Source organism: Babylonia areolata, chromosome 31 (assembly GCF_041734735.1).
Source record: "Babylonia areolata isolate BAREFJ2019XMU chromosome 31, ASM4173473v1, whole genome shotgun sequence".
NCBI classification, from domain to species: Eukaryota; Metazoa; Mollusca; class Gastropoda; order Neogastropoda; family Buccinidae; genus Babylonia; species Babylonia areolata.
In genome coordinates, this window is record NC_134906.1 from 23,961,935 (window position 1) to 23,984,434 (window position 22,500).

Consider the following 22,500-nt stretch of genomic DNA (forward strand, 5'->3'; position numbering starts at 1 on the left):
CTCGTTGGTGTCTTTGTTTAGTTGTTTGTTTTGTTTTGTTTGCTAAATGGTCCTCTTCGTGAATTTCATGTGTGGAGAGATGGCCTAGAGGTAACGCGTCCGCACAGGAAGCGAGAGAATCTGCGCGCACTAGTTCGAATCACGGCTCAGCCGCCGATATTTTCTTCCCCTCCACTAGACCTTGAGTGGTGGTCTGGACGCTAGTCATTTGGATGAGACGATAAACCGAGGTCCCGTGTGCAGCATGTACTTAGCGCACGTAAAAGAACCCGCGGCAACAAAAGGGTTGTTTCTGGCAAAATTCTGTAGAAAAATCCACTTCGATAGGAAAAACAAATAAAACTGCACGCAGGAAAAAATTACAAAAAATGGGTGGCGCTGTAGTGTAGCGACGCACTCTCCCTGGGGAGAGCAGCCCGAATTTCACACAGAGAAATCTGTTGTGATAAAAAAACAAAACAAATACAAATAGTGATTTTCGTGTTCGTTTGCTATCTATTATCATTATTATTGTTATCATTATTATCATTACTAGTAGTAATAGTAGTAGTGGTAGTAATAGTATCTTAAAAAGATTTTATCATATATCATTTTACTTCATAATGATTTTGCACGGGTGTCCATGCTCCATCCTAATTGTTGACTGTACATAATACAAGGTACGAAAATACTTAATCATCTCCAAAAGAGAAATTGTTGACATGTTTGATAAGGACACACAAGAAAGCATGGGAATTTCTTCCACAGAACAACACAAGTTTGTTTTTTTGTTGTTGTTTTTTTATCTGGTGCCCACGGTTTCATAATATGCTGTACACGGTATGCCAATAGAACACATGCTACACTGCAATTGATACTCGAAAATTGAAAAGAAAATTTATATATAAACGAAACGACTAAACGAATCATACACAGAAATAACATTATGTTGGTAAGATATGCATTTATATACACATGCATCTCAGACATAAAATGCAATATAGAGAATTATAAAAAAAAAAAAAAATTTAATTTAAAAAAAAATAAAAATCGAGCAGATAATCACATCAAACCAACTGATGCTTTTTTTTTTTTTTTTTTTTTTTTTTTTTTTTACACAAGCACATCACAGAACTACAACACAGCACACAAGAGTAAAATGTTCATACACAGTCCAGTTGATGCAGTCTTATATAACGTCTTGTCGTTCCCTTAGGTCCTCAGGCTTCCCCCAACGACTACTTAGTTATGGGCCTGAGGTGAGGTGAGGTGAGGTTCCCTTATGTTCTGTATGTTCGTTTTACATACTCTTTTTTTACGTCTTCCCCCCCACTTTGTCTGACGCCTGCGACATCCTTTGTTTTTTTTGTATGTTTTTCTCTCTCTCTCTGCCACTCTCGTCTTCTCTTTGTAGCCAAGCTAACGTAAAACTTCAACCACAACATGCATAATTCAAGCACCCACCACGGGAAGCGATACTCTCGGCCGAGGGTTTGTCACGTGATTTGTCTACCCTCGCCAGGAGACTCGTGTCTGGCACGATCTGATTGGTCGAGGCCACGACGGTGTCAGCCAACAAGATGGTGATTGGTCAGGCACTGCGTGCCTTGGGGGAGTGCTCAGTTTTCGTTTTTGCTGGGAGTTGCGTCCGTGGAGAACAGGTGGGGGGTGGGGATTCTTTGTCGGGTCGTCCATGTTAAGAGGTAATATTTGTTGTTGTTGTTGTTTGTTTGTTTGTTTTATTGTGTTTCTTTCCTTTCTTTCTTGCTTGCTTTATCTCCCTCCGCCCTCCCTTCTGTTCCTTTTCCCCCTCTTCTCCACCCTTTTTTTTTCCTCTTTCTTTTTGCGGGGAGAGGGGATGAGGGGGGTCCTTTTTTTGCCTCAGTTGCATATCAGGCTCAGAGCACAGTTCGATTTATCCCCCCCCCCCCCCCAACAACACATCACCACACATATGATAAAAGAGAAACAAACGCACATTCTTTCGCATCATGCGAGGTCAAGTTGGAACAGGTGGGTTTTTAAATTTTTCCTAAAAGTCGAAAAGCACTGAGGTTTTTTGTTTTGTTTTTTTGTTTGTTTTTTCTGAGGGATATAATGTGGAATATATCTAGATTGTTTGTCGTATAAATATTCTGGAACCATAATATCATAATCACAACTAATGTGTGACTAACTTCTTCTTCTTCCTCGTTCGTGGGCTGCAACTCCCACGTTCACTCGTATGTACACAAGTGGGCTTTTACGTGTATGACCATTTTTACCCTGCCATATAGGTAGCCATTCTCCGTTTTCGGGGGTGTGACTAACGTATGCTGTGTTGTTTTTTTGTTTTTGTTTTTTTTGTTTTATTTGTTGTTGTTTTTTGTTTGTTTGTTATTGGTGTGTGTGTGTGTGTGTGTGTGTGTGTGTGTGTGTGTGTGTGTGTTTTAACATTTATTTTCAAACTTGTTCTTCCAATTTACGCCCCCACCCCCCCACCCCACCCACCACCCCCCGGGCTTCATCAGGAAGCTGTAAAGTAAGAGAAACATGGACTATAATTTAGATTTATAACACAGCATCTTCTACAAGTTATATTCTCTGGCCCTAGCTACCAGCATGGGGGGGGGGGTCGGGGGGGAGACATACTTTTTTCTTTTCTTTTCTTTCTTTTTTTCTGTGGATGGAGGGGGGTGGGGGGGTTACGGGGGACGGAGGAGAGGGCCGGGGGGGGGGGGGGGGGCACAGTAAATTCTCGTGTAACACCGGAGCAGATTTTTGGCCAGCACCGTAATAGCTGGAACCACAGATTATGTTAGACTTCTATCATAGTGTTGATGTATTCTGGAAGGCCAGCTCTGTGGCCCCCAGGATAAACCACGGAGGGGCCGACAGACTCCATCAGGGAACCCGGAATCCTCTGCTCAGTCTCCGTGATCTTGGTAAGGTGACATCAGCTGCCCACACTGCCGCCGGGCAACGTAGGTGTGCTGTGCGAGATTTATGCCCCCTCAAAAATCGAGCCTCGGTACTTTTCTTTTCATGTTCAGTGCAGTCGAAGACAGCAGTTATTCTGTTTTTATTGCACGGATTCCTGACTTGGCGGTTGTGCTGGCAAGTGACAAGGTCTAGCAGATGATGTTGTTGTTGTCTCGTTCGTCATTTATCAGATAGATTCCCCCGTCTCCTCGATGAAGGCGGCAGTACGTCGCAGGTCCTCCAGTCCTCCGTAGAGCTTCCGGGCCGCTGGGATGGGGTCGGGCCAGGTTTTCTCTCGGAGCGCTTGGTGGAGCGGGCAGGACTGCAGCAGATGTTCTGTTGTCTCGCTGCCTGTTCTGCAGGGGCAATGCTCTGTGTGGCCGATACAGAGTTTCTAGCAGATGATTAAAAGATAGTGTCTGTGGGTAAGATATTCTCGTGCCCATAGCAAATATTTTGTGCGCGAAACCAGCTGGAAAAAATCGTCTCACGTGAGTCAACGACTGGTTTGTAAACAGATTTCTTTGTTCATCCTTTGTTTGAGTGTTACACTCCAAGAGGAATATATCACAACAGTTTTGCACTTGACATAAAAAAAGAGAATCTCATGTGATTCAATTGCTAGTTAACTATCTCCATACAAACGGCGAAAGAGACGACGTTAACAGCGTTTCACCCCAATTACCATCATCATAATATTGCAAGCGGAAGGCTCTTATACTGAAGAGGTGAATGTTGACAAAGAATACCACAATTCTGACGACGGAAGCTAAAGGTTGGGCCATTCAGACACCCACTGGACACCCGAGGGGTCTGTGTAGAGGAAAAGAGAGGACTGGCCGTACTGAGTGAGTTAAAAAAACAGATTTCTTGTTAATCTGTTTTTGATGTTCTACTCAAAGTGGATTGCATCATAGCGGTTTTGCAAGGGGAAATGGCAAGGGAGGTGGCGGAATGGTTAAAAAGCTTATCTGCCTACACAGTGTCCGTGAGGGTCTGGGTTCGAATCCCGGTCTAGCCCTTTCTCCCAAGTGTGAATTGAAAATCAAGCTGAGCGTCTTGTCGTGAGACGATGAACCGAGGTCTCTTGTGCAGCACGCACTAGAGAGAAAAAAAAAAAAAAAAAAAAAAAAAAAAAGAGAGGCAAGGCCTTCAAGACTCTGATAAATGAAGTCCCCTAGCATTAATTACAGAGTAATTTCCCTTTTACTGTCTGCACCAAAAAGTTTGCAAAATAAATAAAAATTCCATGCTTAGCAAAAGAAGTTCCTGTTTGAACAAAAAATGATAATAATGACTGCTCTTGTTGTTGGGTCAGAATATCAGATCAAAGTGCCAAGTTTAGAGAATACAAAAAATATAAATATAACAGTAAATGCAGTTTGCATATAATTAGGCTTCTTTTTTCTTTTCTTTTTTTTTGTGCCCATCCCAGAGGTGCAATATTGTTTTAAACAAGATGACTGGAAAGAACTGAATTTTTCCTATTTTTATGCCTAATTTGGTGTCGACAAAGTATTTGCAGAGAAAATGTCAATGTTAAAGTTTGCCACGGACACACAGACACACGGACACATACACACACAGACACACACACACACAGAGACAACCGAACACCGGGTTAAAACATAGACTCACTTTGTTTACACAAGTGAGTCAAAAACGGCAACGAAAGTGTTTCTCCTCTGGCAAAATTATGTGAAAGAAAACCACTTTGATGTGTGCACCAAGAAACACGTATGCACTCAAGGCCTGACTTAGAGCGTTGGGTTATTCTACTGGGGTGGGTTGCATGAGTGAACTTAGCAGCACTAGGTTTTGCTTTTCGCGACTGCCATAAACGTATTACGTACGTGCATAGTGACATCACTGATGACGTCATCGGAAAAAAGAGAAATAGCTCTGGAAGGCTGAAAATTCACACAGTTTGTCTAGAGTGGTATATCTCCAGACTATTTTTCTCAGTTTTAGGCTTATTGTTTTGGATAATGATTTATGACCTGAAATACCACTTTCTGCTGTTTCCCCCCTGGTACTGAAGGGGTTAAGAATGTTTCCAACTCCTCAGTAAATTCCATATCATGCATAGAAACATCTTAACTCGAAGCAAACTTAGCGCTGCAATGCTCGTCTCATGCATCCCGGACCTGGTCAGCATCTAGATGTCTAGCATTTGTTGTGTCGTGTATATGGATTTCTCGGAACGCAGTGACATTCTTAACTCACTCAGTACGGCCAGTCCTCTCTTCTCCTCTACACAGACCCCTCGGATGTCAAGTGGGTGTCTCAATGACCCAACCTTAGCTTCCGTCGTCAGAATTGTGGTATTCTTTGTCAACATTCACCTCTTTAGTATGAGAGCCTTCCACTTGCAATACTTTGATGGTGGTAATTAGGGTGAAACGCTGTTAACGTCTTCTCTTTCGCCGTTCGTATGGAGAGAGTTAAAAGAAAAACTCAAAGGGGGAATTGGTGGACCCGCCTAAAAGCTCTCCTGTTCTTTAGCGTTTTGCTGACGTCCTGTCTGCTCCAAGAGTCCCTGAGCGATAAGGGGTTGGATGGGGCGGTATGATGACCTGCTGGCCTCCATTAGCTGCCCTGTCCATCACTCGGACAGTCCTCTGTCCCAAAGGTCCGCGCGGAGCCCGGCCTGGACATGACTGCCAGCTAGGGTGGGTAGGTAGGTAGGCCCCATGATGACCGATCCATTCGAAGCGACACAACTCAAAGTGTGTGTTGTACAGAGAACATGTTGTACGATCATCAAAATGTAGTTCTTCTGTTTTTTTGAAGGCTTTCTCAGATTGGATACATCAGGAAAAGTTCGTCTGCTCTTTCTCTTCAACCTGTTTTGTTGTTGTTTTGTTGTGTTTTGTTGTTTTTGTTAACGGTTGAAATAGCAGGGGTGTCTGATGGTAAATTCGAAAGGGCAAGACCATTGTCCAGAGAAGCTGGTCTTGAATTCATTAGATATAACATATTAATGGAACATCGCACCAGATTGTAGAGTTATTGGTTTTGATCACACACACACGTACACACACACACACACACACACACACACACACACACATCTACACACAGACCCCACACACCACACACAAACACACTATTTTCAGAGCGCTCAGTAAATGTGCAAATACACTCACGTCAAATACCCATGGTCTAATTGCAAACGACACTATTTTGGAGATTCGTGTCAAAACTGACATTCCGATATGTCACCAAGATGCTTTTAAAATTATCCCAGCATTGGTAATGCACAACTCATTCAACACATCTACTCAAATCAGTTATTTAAAATTGTGTCCAAGTTCAAGTCCTATTTGCTTGATTTCTCTTGATTTCAGGATTGTGAGAGCACTTTTGAGAACTTGGTCGACAATGGTGCACGAAGTGAAGAAAGAGCGCGGAAATGGCCAGAAGTAGCTGGTGTTGACTGGTTCTTGCAAATGAAGATTCATTAACTCACTCAGTACGGCCAGTCCTCTCTTCTCCTCTACACAGACCCTTCGGATGTCCAGTGGGTGTCTGAATGACCCAACCTTTAGCTTCCGTCGTCAGAATTGTGGTATTCTTTGTCAACATTCACGTCTTCAGTATAAGAGCCTTCCGCTTGCAATATTTTGATGATGGTAATTGGGGTGAAACGCTGTTAGCGTCGTCTCTTTCGCCGTTCGTATGGAGTGAGTTAAAGGAATCAACAACGACGTCGAAGCAGACGTTAGATTGTGAAATGTGTTACGTGGCAGGTACGCTTCCAAGTGGGGCAGTACACGAACCATTCACAGTTACACGCTGTTCGCAATTAGGCCTACCTACCTTACCTTTTTGACTCACTTGTGTAAACAAAGTGAGTCTATGTTTTAACCCGGTATTCGGTTGTCTGTGTGTGTGTGTGTGTGTGTGTGTGTGTGTGTGTGTCTGTCTGTCTGTCTGTCTGTGTGTCTGTGAGTCCGTGGTAAACTTTAACATTGACATTTTCTCTGCAAATACTTTGTCAGTTGACACCAAATTTGGCATAAAAATAGGAAAAATTCAGTTCTTTCCAGTCATCTTGTTTAAAACAATATTGCACCTGTGGGATGGGCACAAAAAAGAAAAAAAAAGAAAAAAGGAAGCCTAATTATATGCAAACCGCATTTACTGTTATATTTATATTTTTTGTTTTCTCTAAACTTGGCACTTTGATATTCTGACCCAACAACAAGAGAGTCATTATTATCATTTTCTGTTCAAACAGGAACTTCTTTTGCTAAGCATGGAAGTTTTATTTATTTTGCAAACGTTTTGGTGCAGACAGTAAAAAAGGGAAATTACTCTAATTAATGCTAGGGGAGTTAATTTGCTTTAAACTGATCTTTCTCATCTTAAACATTACATTTTGAAATTATACTCAATACATAAAAAGCTTGGATTTTTTTTTTATAAGTGCCTCTCTTGTTTCTTCTTCTACTACTTCTTCTTCTTCTTCTTGGCGTTCACAGCCACCCCGTCAGTTCAGTCCTTGCGATGAATGATGATGATGGTGATGATGATGATATGGATACTTATACAGCGCCTATCCTGGGTTAGAGACCAAACTTTAACTCTCTCCATACGAACGGCGAAAGAGACGACGTTAACAGCGTTTCACCCCAGTTACCATCATCAAAATATTGCAAGCGGAAGGCTCTTACACTGAAGACGTGAATGTTGACATAGAATACCACAATTCTGACGACGGAAGCTAAAGGTTGGGTCATTCAGACACCCACTGAACATCCGAGGGGTCTGTGTAGAGGAGAAGAGAGGACTGGCCGTACTGAGTGAGTTAATCAGTATACAGAATACAGGAAATAGGCACGACTGAAAGGAAAATATATAAACAGAGCAGAGAAACATAGTTATATCACAGAGAGAGAGAGAGAGAGAGAGACAGAGACAGAGAGAGAGAGAGAGAGATGGGTGGGTGTGAGGAGGAGACAGACAGGCATACAGACAGAGAAAGAGACAGAAACTGAGACAAGAGTCAAAGACAGAGACAGGACACTTACTTACCTTCCACAGAGAACATGGAACCGAAGACACACTCGTAATCAACTGCACCTTCCACCTCCCCCTCCATCATCATGATCGTCACCACCACCACCATCACCATCACCACCACCTGGCACAGAGGACTGGCCGTACTGAGTGGGTTAAAGCGATTTACAAACACGTAGTCATTTGTACAACAGGCTGCCTACCTGGGTAGAGAGCCAACTGAGAGCTGCCCTTGGTCGCTTATCATTCGTTTCCTGTGTCATTCAGTCGTGTTTCAGTCACGCACACACATACACTAACACAGACGTGTAACACTTGACGTGTATGACCATTTGATTTATCCATCCCGTTATTGACGTAGCCACACTCCGTTTTCGGGGGTGTGCATGCTGTGTATGTTCTTTTTTTTCATAACCCACCGAAGGCTCTTCTTTCTTTCTTTTTTTTCTTTCTTTAAACATCCACCATCATCATTTTGATGGTTCTGATGTGTATATCCCAGAGATTACGGGATCTTTAACGTGCGTATTTAATCTTCTGTGTGCGTACACATTGGAAGGGGGTTCAGGCACGAGCAGGTCTGCACATACGTGATCTGGAAGATAGGGAAAAATCTCCACCCTTAACCCATCAGGTGCGGCTGGGATCGAACTCGGGGAAGCTCGGACGAGAATCCAGCGCTTTAACTACTTAACCACCGCACCCGTCACGTTATTTTTTCCCGGCTCATCGTATAGTTCATCATCTCTGCCACACGTATAGTTTGCTCGTGAGTGGAGTGTCCAGTCTTCATGTCCACAGGGGCACGTGGGGGAGATGGCACCAGTTTGAGTGGAGTGTCGACAAACCACACATCTTGTCTTGCCTTGTTTGTACAGGGGGACAGTTTTAGGAGAATGTGCTCCGCTGTTTAGTCTTCCAGTTTACAGGGACAGGTGGGAGATGGTGGCACCAGCTTCAGTTTTCGATTGTTAAGTGACCGGTTGCGAAATATCACCAGGACAAATAATAAAGAGTGGTAACTCTTTCCATTCACGAGGTACACAACTTCCAAGTCAATGCTGCTTACGCTACTGATTCAGCTAGCACACGGGTAAATAAAAGGTGCATTGGAACAAACCCAGACACTTCCTCAAAAAAGGAAGCGCCGGGTCTCTCCTTATACCGATCATCTGACATGTGCACACAGCAGCAAAGACAGAAGCAATGTGCAAACACAAATAAGCTTTTATTCAAGACTGGCATAGCCTCTTTACTCATGAACAAGCCGCACAGAATACATGGACAATACAGAACAAACACATGGTTGCCTCGGTGGTTTTTCAACTAGAAAAATATCACCAGGACATTTTTGCTGCTCTCTGGGTAATGCGTGGAGGTCGTTCTTGATGGCTTCCAGCTACCGTTCTGACTACACTGCAGTGCCGGGCCAGACCCTCCCCCTTGAAATGATTTCAGGTGGGGTTTTTTTTGTTTTTTGTTTTTTTTATTGTTTATAAACTCCACTGATTTTAATTTTGCACCCATAACACAGCAAATCTTCTAGGCTTAACCGAAAACTTTTAGAGCGATCATTTTCTTTTAAAACTTCATTTGCTCCAAATGACTAGGTGTAATAATTATGCGAAGCTTTAACCACTTTGATTTTATCTCTTGCATTTTCTAAATTTTTATGAATTCTTTTTTTCAACATAATTATATTTGTTCCCAGTTTCTCAAAACCACTTGTGACAAGAATTCGGAAGTGTATCATTGGATGCCAAGACATCATAGTATCCCTGTGATCCTTTGATATTGAGTACATTATTTTTAATGCCTCTATCCCTTGATATTGAGTACATTATTTTTAATGCCTTGATCCCTTAGATATTGAGTACATTATTTTTAATGCCTCGGGTATTCCATGTGTACTCTGGTTTGCTGGTACATAAAGTATTACCTGTTGAATGTATATCATGGAATCAAACAGCCGTAGAAGAACACAACACGTACATTATTTTCATATTTTTCTGATGAATTCATTTTGTGTAAGAAATCTTCTATTGTTGTTTAAGAAGTGTAAAACACAGTAAACCCCTCTGTTAACCCAGTGTCCATAATTTATTGTTCCAGTCTTGAGTTTATCATTATATAAATCTGGTTTTGACTGAAGATCTATATCTGATATGAGTTTCCACTGCCAAAATAAAATCCTCTATATGCTATAAAACAGGTGTTTCCAAAATACGTTCTTGTTTCTTTAAAGAAATGCATGCACATGTCCATTATATGTACTTTTTTCATCGAAAAACTTGAACATTTTATAACTTTTAATTCACTATTTTCCATTTTCCGTCCTTCCTTTTATCTTGAAAGCGGGAATTTCCAAAAAGGGAGTTGGAGGTGTTGATCGTGGCAAGCTCAGACTGACCCTGGGGTAAAATCCGACAGGGGGTAATTTGAGACCATTACACCGGTTTTTGGTAGCAATGTACGTGTGTAAGCCTTTCTTTAGGAGTGGATGGGAAAAGGTGTGATGTTGTGTTGTGTGGCAAGGGCGTGGGTGGGTGGGAATAAGTGTGTGTGTGTGTGTGTGTGTGTGTGTGTGTGAGGGAGAGAAGGGCGCTCCTAAAATTGCGTGCTTGTGGAGAGGGAAACAGGAAAACAAGCTTCATGTGAGTAATAGCCATTCAACTTCAAATTTACGCGAAAGGAAAGTGGGAACAAAACCAATTAGACACCACACTCACACCACTCCCCCAAACAGTTGTGGGTGGACACTAATCGAAAATGTCACCAGCAAAAATTTTCAGCCACGCATGCTTCCTTGTAAGGAAGAAAAAAAAAACAACATTCCCGTGACCTCACGTGACGGTAGTAATGGCGGAGTGGTCCCTAGAGAATTGGGCCCCCAGTCATAAAAGGCCCCCGGTCGCCATTTCTCTTTCACTGCACGCTTGTTTTCTCTCTCTGTGTCTCTCTCACACACACATTAGTCATCCAAACAAGGAACGGGGCTAGGATTAGACCTGCTGGATTTTAGCTACACAGAAACTAGTTCTGCTTTGTATGTTTTGAACAATTTTCTTCTGTTAGGATTTTGAATTAAGAGTGTGAAAATACAACAGCATTAAAACAAGTAGGCTTGTTGTAAAGAAAAGAGAGAGAGAGAGAGAGAGAGAGAGAGAGAGAGAGAGAGAGAGCACTTTTTTCACATTTCTAAAAGCAAGACAGTTTACTCATACATGCATTTAGTTGTTGTTTTGTGGGGTTTTTTGACATTGTACTGCACAGAAAACATCTCAAGCCACAGATTTTGCTGAGTGGCTTAACTTCTTCACTTCTACACAGTTTCTTTAACTGAAAACAAGCCTTCCATTCATTAAAAAATAAAACAGTATAATAATATAGACAACAGGCACAGAGAAGGTTGAACTTACCCTGTGATTTTTCAAACTCCATTTTTCTCTTGTGAGTGAGCAACTGCCCGTTAACTCACACTGGTGATTAGAACATCTAGCTTCAGTTGTAGGATCCACGTGTTTTGTTGTTGTTGTTGTTGTTGTTTTTCTTTCTGTTTCTTTTTAATTGCAACAAGAGTAGACGATGGTGAAAGTGATGTCGCTGCGGGTGGTGGTGATGATGATGGTGGTGGTGGTGACGATCATGATGATGGAGGGGGAGGTGGAAGGTGCAGTTGATTACGAGTGTGTCTTCGGTTCCATGTTCTCTGTGGAAGGTAAGTGTCCTGTCTCTGTCTTTGCCTCTGTCTCAGTGTCTGTCTCTTTCTCTGTCTGTATGCCTGTCTGTCTCCTCCTCACACCCACTCATCTCTCTCTCTCTCTCTCTGTCTCTCTCTCTCTCTCTCTGATATAACTATGTTTCTCTGCTCTGTTTATATATTTTCATTTCAGTCGTGCCTCTTTCCTGTATTCTGTGTGGTGATTAACTCACTCAGTACGGCCAGTCCTCTCTTCTCTTCTACACAGACCCCTCGGATGTCCAGTGGGTGTCTGAATGACCCAACCTTTAGCTTCCGTCGTCAGAATTGTGGTATCTTTGTCAACATTCACCTCTTCAGTGTAAGAGCCTTCCACTTGCAATATTTTGATGATGGTAATTGGGGTGAAACGCTGTTAACGTCGTCTCTTTCGCCGTTCGTATGGAGAGAGTTAATTTAACAGTCTTAATAACCCCTTTACTTTTTTTTTTTTTTTTTTCTTTTTTCAATATCTGCTATTGTACTACAATATGATCTGTAACGTACTGCAATGTGATTTGATACCTAATTATGTTTATGCATGCATATGCATACATACCTGTATGTGCATGTAGACATATGCATGCATGTGGGTATATGTGCAAATATGTATATGCATAAGGGTGTGTGTGTTTGGGGATGAGTGTGTGCATATGTGTGTGTGTGTGTGGGTGGGTGGGTGTGAGTGTGTGACAGTGTTCCCTTCATTATATTTTCATTTTTATGATGATGATGGTCCGTTGATTAGTATTATAATTATCATTAGTAGTAGTGGTAGTGGTAGTAATAGTGGTAGTGGTAGTAGTAGTAGTATTTACCATTGTTATTATTGTTGTGTCTTATTGTTACTGTTTTTGTTGTCACAAGGACAGATTGGAAGACTAGGCAGTCTTCAATCTTGAATCTTTCTCTCTCTCTCTCTCTCTCTCTCTCTCTCTCTCTCTCTCTCTCTCTCTCTCTCTCTCTCTGTGCCTGAACTCTCTCTCTCTGTGAACTCTCTCTCTCTCTCTCTCTCTCTCTCTTTCTTTCTTTCTTTAGTTTAATGTCTCTTCATTGTTCAGTGATATTAGACAACACCAACAAAAAAAGTGTTTATGTGTGTGCGTGGGCATGGGGGGTGCGGCAGTGTGGGGGGGATGAAGACGGGTGTGTGGGGAGGGGAGGGGGAATAGGGGGGCAGGGGGGGGGGGTTGGCAGGCATAGGAAGATGGGATGACATACACTGGGCAAACTAAAGAGGAAATTGACAGAAAGGGCGGGAAAAAGAAAAGCAACGACAGACTTGTTTGACCGACTGAGAGTGAAGTACTACTTAACCCATTCAACCCTCAGTGGTGACTTCGCAGCCTCGGCTGGATTCCACGCCATATTGTTGCGGGGGGAAAATTACCCGTAGAAATCATACTTTTGTTTTGTTTTGGTTTGCTTGTTTGTTTGTTTGCTCGTTTTTCTTCGTTTCCAAAGTACCTTTGTTTTGCTCGTTTTTCTTCGTCTCCAAATTACCTTTGGGCACACCCGGAAATACTGAAGAAGTTTATTCCCTTTCTTTGCGGTTTTTGCATATGTAGAAATGTGAAAGCTGTTCTAACAAGACACATTTTGATGCCAGAGCAGTGCTTGGGGACAGGGCTGAATGAGTTAAACGTCCTTGTAACAGTACAAAGCTTGCTTCATTATAGCAAAATCATGGTTAACTCTCTCCATACGAACGGCGAAAGAGACGACGTTAACAGCGTTTCAGCCCAATTACCATCATCAAAATATTACAAGCGGAAGGCTCTTATACTGAAGCCGTGAATGTTGACAAAGAATACCACAATTCTGACGACGGAAGCTAAAGGTTGGGTCATTCAGACACCCACTGGACATCCGAGGGGTCTGTGTAGAGGAGAAGAGAGGACTGGCCGTACTGAGTGAGTTAAACGTCCCTGTAACAGTACAAAGCATGCTTCATTATAGCAAAATCTTGGTTAATCAAAGATAGATGACAAATGGAAACATCCAGAAATTTGTCGAAGTGATAAATAATTATTCAAAACATCCTTTTAGGACAAAAACGTGTTTAGTGGAAAGAGGTATGTGAGTTGTTGCTGAAACAGCAGTTGCCTTGTTCTTGTAAACTGGACAAGTATGTGATAGACATTATCTTCTTTTTATTTTTGTTCGCAAAATTTTGTTCGTGTGTCGTTCTCTCTCTCTCTCTCTCTCTCTCTCTCTCTCTCTCTCTCTCTCTCTCTCTCTCTCTCTCTGACACCAAATGATTTAGTATATGGTGAAACAAATCGATATCCAATATCTGTTAACTCTGCGGTTAGTTGTATTCGCTATTGGTTAAGAATATTACAAATGGAAGATTCAAGACTGCCATACAAAGCTTACCAAATGTTATATGAACTGGATAGTAGGGGTAAAATCAAATGTGCGCCTCTGTTTGTTTAAACATGGTTTTGGACATGTGTGGCTGAATCAAGGTGTAGGCTGTGAAGTAGGTTTTATAAATGCTTTTCGAAACGTCTGATAGATGGCAGGAATGGAATCAACACATTTCGACTAGTGAAAGGTTTGAGCTATATAGAACATTTTGTGTCTCACATGTTGTGAAACCATATTTGCTTCTGAATCTTGATAAACATATAAAGTAAATCACAGGGTTTATATTGGGTATTTCTGATTTGGCTGTACATAGGTATAGATACAAAAATGTGAAAGTGTCTGATTTGATTTGTCCTATGTGTAAACCTTCAAAATAAGATGAAGTTCATTTTGTTCTTTGTTGTGAAGTACTGAAAGACATCAGAGAAACTTTTATTCGACCCAGATACTATCGACAACATTGTCTCTTCAAACTGGTTTTATTGTTGTCTTATACTGACCATGATGTTGTGCGAAATTTGTCTCTGTTTTTCTACAAAGCATTTAGATACAGGGACATTTTCACTTCTTAATGTTCCTGACTAACTCTGATATATCTATAGCTGCATTGTTTCGATCCTTATGTCTTAAATGATATGATTATTGTCTGTTCACTTTCCCCTTCATGAGGGGCCTAGGCCTAAAATGAATAAACCATCAATCTGAATCTGTCTCTCTCTCTCTCTCTCTCTCTCTCTCTCTCTCTCTCTCTCTCCCGCAGCACACATGTACCATTGTATGCACACCTCCCTATATATATATATATATATATATATATGTGTGTGTGTGTGTGTGTGTGTGTGTGTGTGTGTGTGTGTGTGTGTAGATAGATAGATATATAGATATACATACGTACATTAATGTTCATCTCTCGCTTGCTCGGTGTGTTCTTGTTTCAATAATCCACTGAACGCTGACATGAGTTACAGGATTTGCAACGTACATATTTGATCCTCTACATGCCGTGAACACACAAAGGGGTTCAGGTCTCTGATCTAAAAATATATGGATCGCTCATTAGCAAGGAAAGCTGAAGCTAACTGGACGCCATACTGACATTCGTATCCAGGTGTCAGTCTGTTAAGAAGTCGTTTGCTAACTGGTGTTGTTTCTGAACTGTAACCGTGTATCTTTGATGAAATCATGTTATGCTTGCGCCCACGACATGCCAAATGTTCTGTCTTGACTGATATCTGCCAATGGTTTATTTACCAAAGTTTTTACAGGAAAACAGTGCAGTGACACGTAGCGCAAACTTGCTGTTGAGGTACACACAGGAATGTCAGCTTAACTAACGCCGCGAGCAAGTGGAATCTTTCCGTGAAGCAGTCACCGTAGCCAGCTGAGCGCTCGGCTACATATCTGAAGTTACCGCTTCACGCTGTACTGACACGAGTAGCAAAATGGCTGATTGAACACTTCCACTGGCTTCAGTTAGCAAAGGGGTTCAAAGAAGGCATGCGCTATCCACCTATTTTTAGCTCATTTTTGCAGATGTACACGTCTGTCGACTTGATATCGGGGTGAAAAAAAAAATCTCCACCCTTAACTCACTCAGTACGGCCAGTCCTCTCTTCTCCTCTACACAGACCCCTCGGATGTCCAGTGGGTGTCTGAATGACCCAACCTTTAGTTTCCGTCGTCAGAATTGTGGTATTCTTTGTCAACATTCACTTCTTCAGTGTCAGAGCCTTCCGCTTGCAATATTTTGATGATGGTAATTGGGGTGAAACGCTGTTAACGTCGTCTCTTTCGCCGTTCGTATGGAGAGAGTTAATTTAACCCACCAAGTGCCATGACCTGGATCCGAACCCAGGATCCTCAGATTGAAAGTTTCCAGTGCTTGGCTCGGCTGTCACACCCGTTGGTAGCAGTAGCTGTAAGCGTTGTGATGACCTGTTGAGAGTCATTAGGTGTCCTGTCCGTCACAGGTCCCGTGTCTGTACTCTTGAGATCTGATGACCGTGTTTGTCTGCTGTTCTTTGTCTTGTGTCGGTGAACACAAAGAGACAGTATGTCTGACAACCTGAGTGGTGGTGGTGGTGGTGGTGGTTGAGATAGTTGAGGTGGTTGTGGTGGTAGTGGTGGTGGTTGAGGCGGTGATGGTGGTGGTGATGGTTGTTGTTTGTGAGGTAGTGGTTGTGGTGGTTGCTGTGGTGGTGGAGGTGATATTTGTTGGTGGTTGCTGTGGTGGTGGTGGTGATATTTGTTGGTGGTTGCTGTGGTGGTGGTGGTGATATTTGTTGGTGGTTGCTGTGGTGGTGGTGGTTGCTGTGGTGGTGGTGATATTTGTTGGTGGTTGCTGTGGTGGTGGTGGTGGTGGTTTCTGTGGTGGTGGTGGTGGTGGTTGTGGTGGTGTTTGCTGTGGTTGTGGTGGTGTTTGCTGTGGTGGTTGTGGTGGTGTTTGTTGTTGTTGTTGTTGTGGTGGTGGTGGTGGTGGTTGCTGTGGTGGTGGTGGAGGTGATGTTTGTTGTTAATTGTGGTGGTTGAGGTGACTGTGGTGGTGGTGGTGGTGATGGTTAATGTGGTGGTAATGTTTGTGGTAGTGGTGGTGGTGGTTGGTTGTGATGGTGGTTATGGTGGTGGTGGTGGTGGTGATGGTTGTTGTTTGTAGTGGTGATGATAGTAGTGTTTTTTTGTTTGTTTGTTTGTTGTTTTTTTGTGTGTGTGGTGGTGGTGGTGTAGCACATTTCAGTGTGTGTGTGTGTGTCTGTGTGTGTATGTGTGTGTGTGTGTAGGTGTGTGTGCGTGTGTGTGCTTGTGTGGGTGGGTGTGTGCGTGTGTGTGCGCGCGCCCGCGCGCGCACGGGCATGCTTATTCACACAACACAGCATTCACTAGACAGTTCATGAGCACCTGTCTGTGGAGGAGAGGAGGGGAGGGGGGGGGGACAAGACAAAACAACCAAGTTTTATGAGCACGTGCATAACAGACAGTTACCATCACACTCGCAGAATCAACGCAAAGAGGCCACCATTCAACACCGCTCTCGCGTACTAAATGCTACAGTAGGGACTACCACCACCACCACTTGAAAACATTCACCGTCAATCTTTTAGCTGCACGCGCACGCGCACGCCCCAACCCCCAACCCCGATCCCCCCACCATAGCGAGAAAATCGTCTCCCACGACCTCACGTGACGATCATTATGGCGGAGTGTCCCCGGAGAATTTGGTCCCCGGTCATAAAAGGCCCCGGTCGCCATTTCTCGTCCAACACTTGTTTGCACTCTTACACACACTGTCGTACTTACTGCTAACGCAGGCTGTATATGATAGAGTAGCGGTCAGGATCAGACCTGAATTTTTACGTATAGAGCATCTGTTCAATCATATCTGCTTTGCTTCTTTTGGAACAGTTTTCTGTTGTTGTTGTTGTTGCTTTTTAAAATTCTTTTAATAGAGCTAAAGGCTGAAGTTTGTGTAATTTAAACACAGCTGAAAACAATATATTTGTTGACTGAAAGTATACTTAAAAAAAAAGATTTAAAAGGTGCAGGTTCATGTTGTTTATAAGTTTGATTATTTTTTTCCTTAACTTATTTAATTTTACAGCAGATCGAAAATATCTCACATCAAAGACCGTGGTGAGCGCAAAATATTATCTTAACCGCTTTATTTATCGGTGGCAGTATATGTAATACAACACTCATACGACAAAAACAACAACAACAACATCAACAGTTATAAGACGACATCGATCACACATTAAGCGAACATAATTCATAATATTCTTTAACGCTAGTTTCTCTTGCAGATAATCGCCTGTCGTTTTTTACACTTTGGACTGCTGTTTTTCTTCCAAGCGTTTTGAAGTTTTGTTTACCTGGGAGAATTTTTGGCAAAAGAACTGGTGATGGCAAAATCAATGTCGCTGTTGGTGGTGATGGTGGTGCTGGTGATAGGAGGGATGGTGGAGGGAAAAGTCGATTACAACTGTGACTTTGGTTCCATGTATTCAGTCGAAGGTGAGTCTCTCTGTCTGTCTCTCTGTCTGTCTGTCTGTCTCTCTGTGTCTCTCTCTCTCTCTGACTTTGGTTCCATGTATTCAGTCGAAGGTGAGTCTCTCTCTCTGTCTCTCAGTCTGTCTGTTTCTCTCTGTGAGTCTCTCTCACTGTGAGTCTCTGTCAGTCTCTGTCAGTCTTTGTCAGTCTCTCTCTCTCTCTCTCTCTCTCTCTCTCTCTCTCTCTCTCTTAAAATCGCTTTAGAAATGTATGATGTGAATGTTGATAAAGCTTTGGAGGTGTTTAACAACTGTATCTGAGACTGTGCAGCATGTATGAAAAAATCTATTAGAGTGGATCAAAATAAACGAAATGAGGGTTGGTTTGATGGGGAATGTAGGATTAGTAGGACGAAGGTTCATAGATTGTTGAGAAAATGTAGAAGAACGTTAGATAAAGATGATGAAATTTCATACGTAACAGCTAGAAGAAAATATAAAATCACTTTAGTTAGAAAGCAAAAGTTGTTTAATAAAAAATCTTTTGGACAGTCTTGAGTGTTCTATTAATAATCAACAAGAATTTTGGAAAAAATATGAATAAAATTTGTTCTAAAAAGAAGCAGCCGAAGCATGATATTTCTATTGATAAATGGTTTGGTCATTTTAAAGCCTTATTTGATAAAGATTTATCATGTGATAGTGATGAATATGTGTTACCAGATGTGGAGAATCATTTTATGAATCGCTCTATTTCACACGAAGATGTTCTTTTTGCCCTTAGAAAAGTAAAATAAATAAATAAAGAAAGAAAGAAAGAAAGAAAAATTAAAAAAACCCAGCAAAGCTGCGGGTCCTGATGGTATTCTTGGGGAATTCTTAAAAACCTCTTGTGAACAAAGTATACATTTTTTCGTAAAGTTCTTCACCAAGCTATTTGATGAGGGCATTTATCCTGAAAGCTGGTGTGAGGCTGTTATCCTTCCATTATATAAGAAAGGTAATATTAATGATACAAATAATTATAGAGGCATATCACTATCAAATATTAGTAGCAAAGTGTTTAGTACAATAATTAATTGGCGACTTCAGGAATTTGTTGAGGAAAATAATGTAACTGGGGAGTATCAAGCTGGTTTTAAGCGAGGATAATCAACAGCTGACCATATGTTTACCCTTTTGGCCTTAATTCAGAAACAGTTTTCTTATAATCGCAAACTTTATGTTGCCTTTATTGATTTTGAAAAGGCGTTTGATTCTATTAACAGGAACATAATTATTATGGCCTATCTTAATTAAGCATGGTATTAGCGGAAAGCTTTTTAACTGTGTTAAGAGTATGCATAATGTTGTAAAAACAAGAATCAGATCTGGAGACAAGCTTACTGATTATATCAATTGTACTAGAGGTGTGAAACAAGGGGATGTGTGCAGTCCTATCTTATTTTCATTATTCATAAATGAATTGGCAATAGAAGTAATAGAGAAGGGTAGGCATGGTGCTATGTTTACAATTGATTATTTTGAATTGTTTGTTTTATTACTAGCGGATGATATAGTTTTGTTCTCAGAAACTGTTACTGGTTTACAGTCTCAACTAAACAGCCTGAAAAAATGCATCAAGTAGATTACAGTTATGTGTTAATTTGAATAAAAGTAATATTATTGTATTTAAGAAAGGGGGGTGGGTATTTGGCAGCAAGGGAAAGGTGGTTTTTTGATGGTGTTGCATTGTCTGTTGTGAAGGCTTATAAATACCTTGGAATCCTTTTTTCAACTCGTTTAAGTTTTGAACAGCATGTAGAGACCTGTCTAGTAGAACAAAAAATGCATTGATATTTGTGTTGAGGAAATTGTTTGTATTGAATAGCAATTCTTCGGATCTTTTTCTTAAAAGTTTTGATGCTCAAATACAGCCCATTGCGCAATATGGATCAGAACTGTGGGGACTGGATAAAAAAAGCTATTGTGCATTGTGAGTCAGTGCATTTGTTTGGGTTCAAAAAGTTTCAGGGGTTAGTATGAGAACACCAAATGACTTAGTTTATGGTGAGACGAATAGGTATCCTATTTATATTAACTCTGCAGTTAGATGTGTCAGTTATTGGCTAAAGTTACTAAAAATGTATAATGATAGATTGCCACCAAAAGCTTATGGCATGTTGTATGATTTAGACTTGGAGGGAAAAAAATAACTGGGTTTCTAATGTACGATTATGTTTATTTGAACTTGGTTTTGGGTATGCTTGAGTTAATCAAGGAGTGGGTGACGAAAAATTATTTGTGCGAATTATCCGCCAACGATTAATTGACTGCAGATGGCAAGATTGGGAAAATCACATTAAGTATAGTGACATATTTGATTTATATAGAGAGTATAGTTCGACTCATTTAGTGAAGAAATATCTGTCTCTGAATTTAGATCGTTATTTACGATATATCTTGACCAGATTTAGATTTGGCATAACCGAAATTAATGTTCATCAGTTTCGCTATAACAATAGAAATAAATTTGCTTTGTTATGTCCATTGTGCAAAGTCTCTATTGAAGATGAAGTTCATTTTGTTTTGATATGTCCTGCTTTGTATCATCTTTGTGTGAAATTCTTACCAAAGAAGTATTATACAGATCCGTGTTTGTTCCGATTAGGTCTACTGATGGCTTCTAGCAATGAAAATATCGTTCGTAGCTTGGCACTTTGTCCGTTCAAAGCATTTCAGCAGCGAGTATCTCTTGTATCATAATTTTTGTGAGGACCTGTGGTGCTCATCTGTGTATTGGTTATTAACTCTGTTGTTGCCCCTCTTCATATGGGGCCAAGGCCTTAAATGAATAAAATATCCCAGTCTCAGTCTCAGTCTCAGTCTCTCTCTCTCTCTCTCTCTCTGACTTTGATTCCATGTATTCAGTCGAAGGTGAGTCTCTCTCTCTGTCTCTCAGTCTGTCTGTTTCTGCCTCTCTCTCTCTCTCTCTCTCTCTCTCTCTCTCTCTTTCTCTGACTTTGGTTTCATGTATTCAGTCGAAGGTGTGTCTCTCTCTCTGTCTCTCAGTCTGTCTGTTTCTGTCTGTCTGTCTGTCTGTCTGTCTCTTTCTCTCTGCCACTCTCTCTCTCTCTCTCTCTCTCTCTCTGACTTTGGTTTCATGTATTCAGTCGAAGGTGAGTCTCTCTCTCTGTCTCTCAGTCTGTCTGTTTCTGTCTGTCTGTCTGTCTGTCTGTCTGTCTGTCTGTCTGTCCCTCTCTCTCTCTCTCTCTGATTTTGGTTACATGTATTCAGTCGAAGATGAGTCTCTCTGTCTGTCTCTCAGTCTGTCTGTTTCTCTCTGTCACTCTCTCTGTCAGTCTCTCTCTCTCTCTCTCTCTCTCTCTCTCTGACTTTGGTTTTATGTATTCAGTCGAAGGTGAGTCTCTCTCTCTGTCTCTCAGTATGTCTGTCTGTCTCTGTCTCTCTCTTTCGATCGGTCTGTCTGTCTGTCTGTCTGTGTCTGTCTGTCTCATCCCATGTTTTCAGTCGAAGTTGAGTTTCCCTGTCTCGCTCTTTTCTCGTTCTCTGTCTCTCTCTGTCCCTGTCTGTCTGTTTGACTGTCTGTCTCTGTCTCTGTCTGTCTGTCTGTCTGTCTCTCTATTGGGCTCTCTATTTCTGTCACAATTTCAATCACAATTCCGACACACACACACACACACACACACACACACACACACACACACATATATATATATATCTTTCCTTCTCTCATTATATCTAGCTCTGTAGATTTTACACCCCACACACGCACTTGCAAGGGTTCAATCACACACACACACACACACACACACACACACACACACACACATATATATATATATCTTTCCTTCTCTCATTATATCTAGCTCTGTAGATTTTACACCCCACACACGCACTTGCAAGGGTTCAATCACACACACACACACACACACACACACACACACACACACACATTCGCTCATGCATCGCCGATACACTCACGTGCATATGTACGCAAACGGGAGCGTACTTGTGTTCTTTTTTTCTTCTTTTTCTTTTTTTAAATTCTATTTAATTTTGTTTTATTCGTAAGGGCTTCTTCCTCTTTTCCTTCTACTTATTTTTTGTTGTTGTTGTTGTTGTTGTAGTTGTTGTTCTTCATCTTCTTCGTCGTCGTCGTTGTCGTTGTCGTCGTGGTGGTGCAATGTTTATGCCTTTCGATATACTTACACTGATAATTACTATGTGATAATAATATTATCTTAATTAATGTGCGGTATAATCCATTGCAATGTTAGCCTAACAGGCTAATTTGTGTTTACAATTGTAATCAATTATTACATTATTATTATTACTATTATGATTATTATTATTATTATTGTTGTAATCAATGTGTTTATGACAATGGCTAATTACAATATTTTAATGAAGTGAATATTATATGCAATACTTTTTTAC

The 22,500-nt window shown here is 41.3% G+C and overlaps 2 protein-coding genes across 3 annotated transcripts in view; both read left to right on the forward strand.

Moving 5' to 3' along the window:
• LOC143276318 (uncharacterized) overlaps window positions 1–22,500 on the forward strand; it is a 492,860-nt gene that overhangs the window by 107,178 nt on the left and 363,182 nt on the right. The window lies entirely within an intron of this gene.
• The window catches only part of LOC143276239 (uncharacterized), a 17,478-nt gene continuing 5,906 nt past the window's right edge, over window positions 10,929–22,500 (forward strand). The window contains exons 1-2 of one of the 2 annotated variants that reach the window (XM_076580713.1): window positions 10,929–11,011; window positions 11,239–11,683. In XM_076580713.1, the coding sequence (XP_076436828.1) occupies window positions 11,551–11,683 (133 nt within the window). In that variant the 5' untranslated portion in view covers window positions 10,929–11,011; window positions 11,239–11,550. Of the gene's footprint in view, window positions 11,012–11,238; window positions 11,684–17,892; window positions 18,086–22,500 lie in introns of those variants that run through there. The other variant, XM_076580714.1, reaches the window with a different exon arrangement.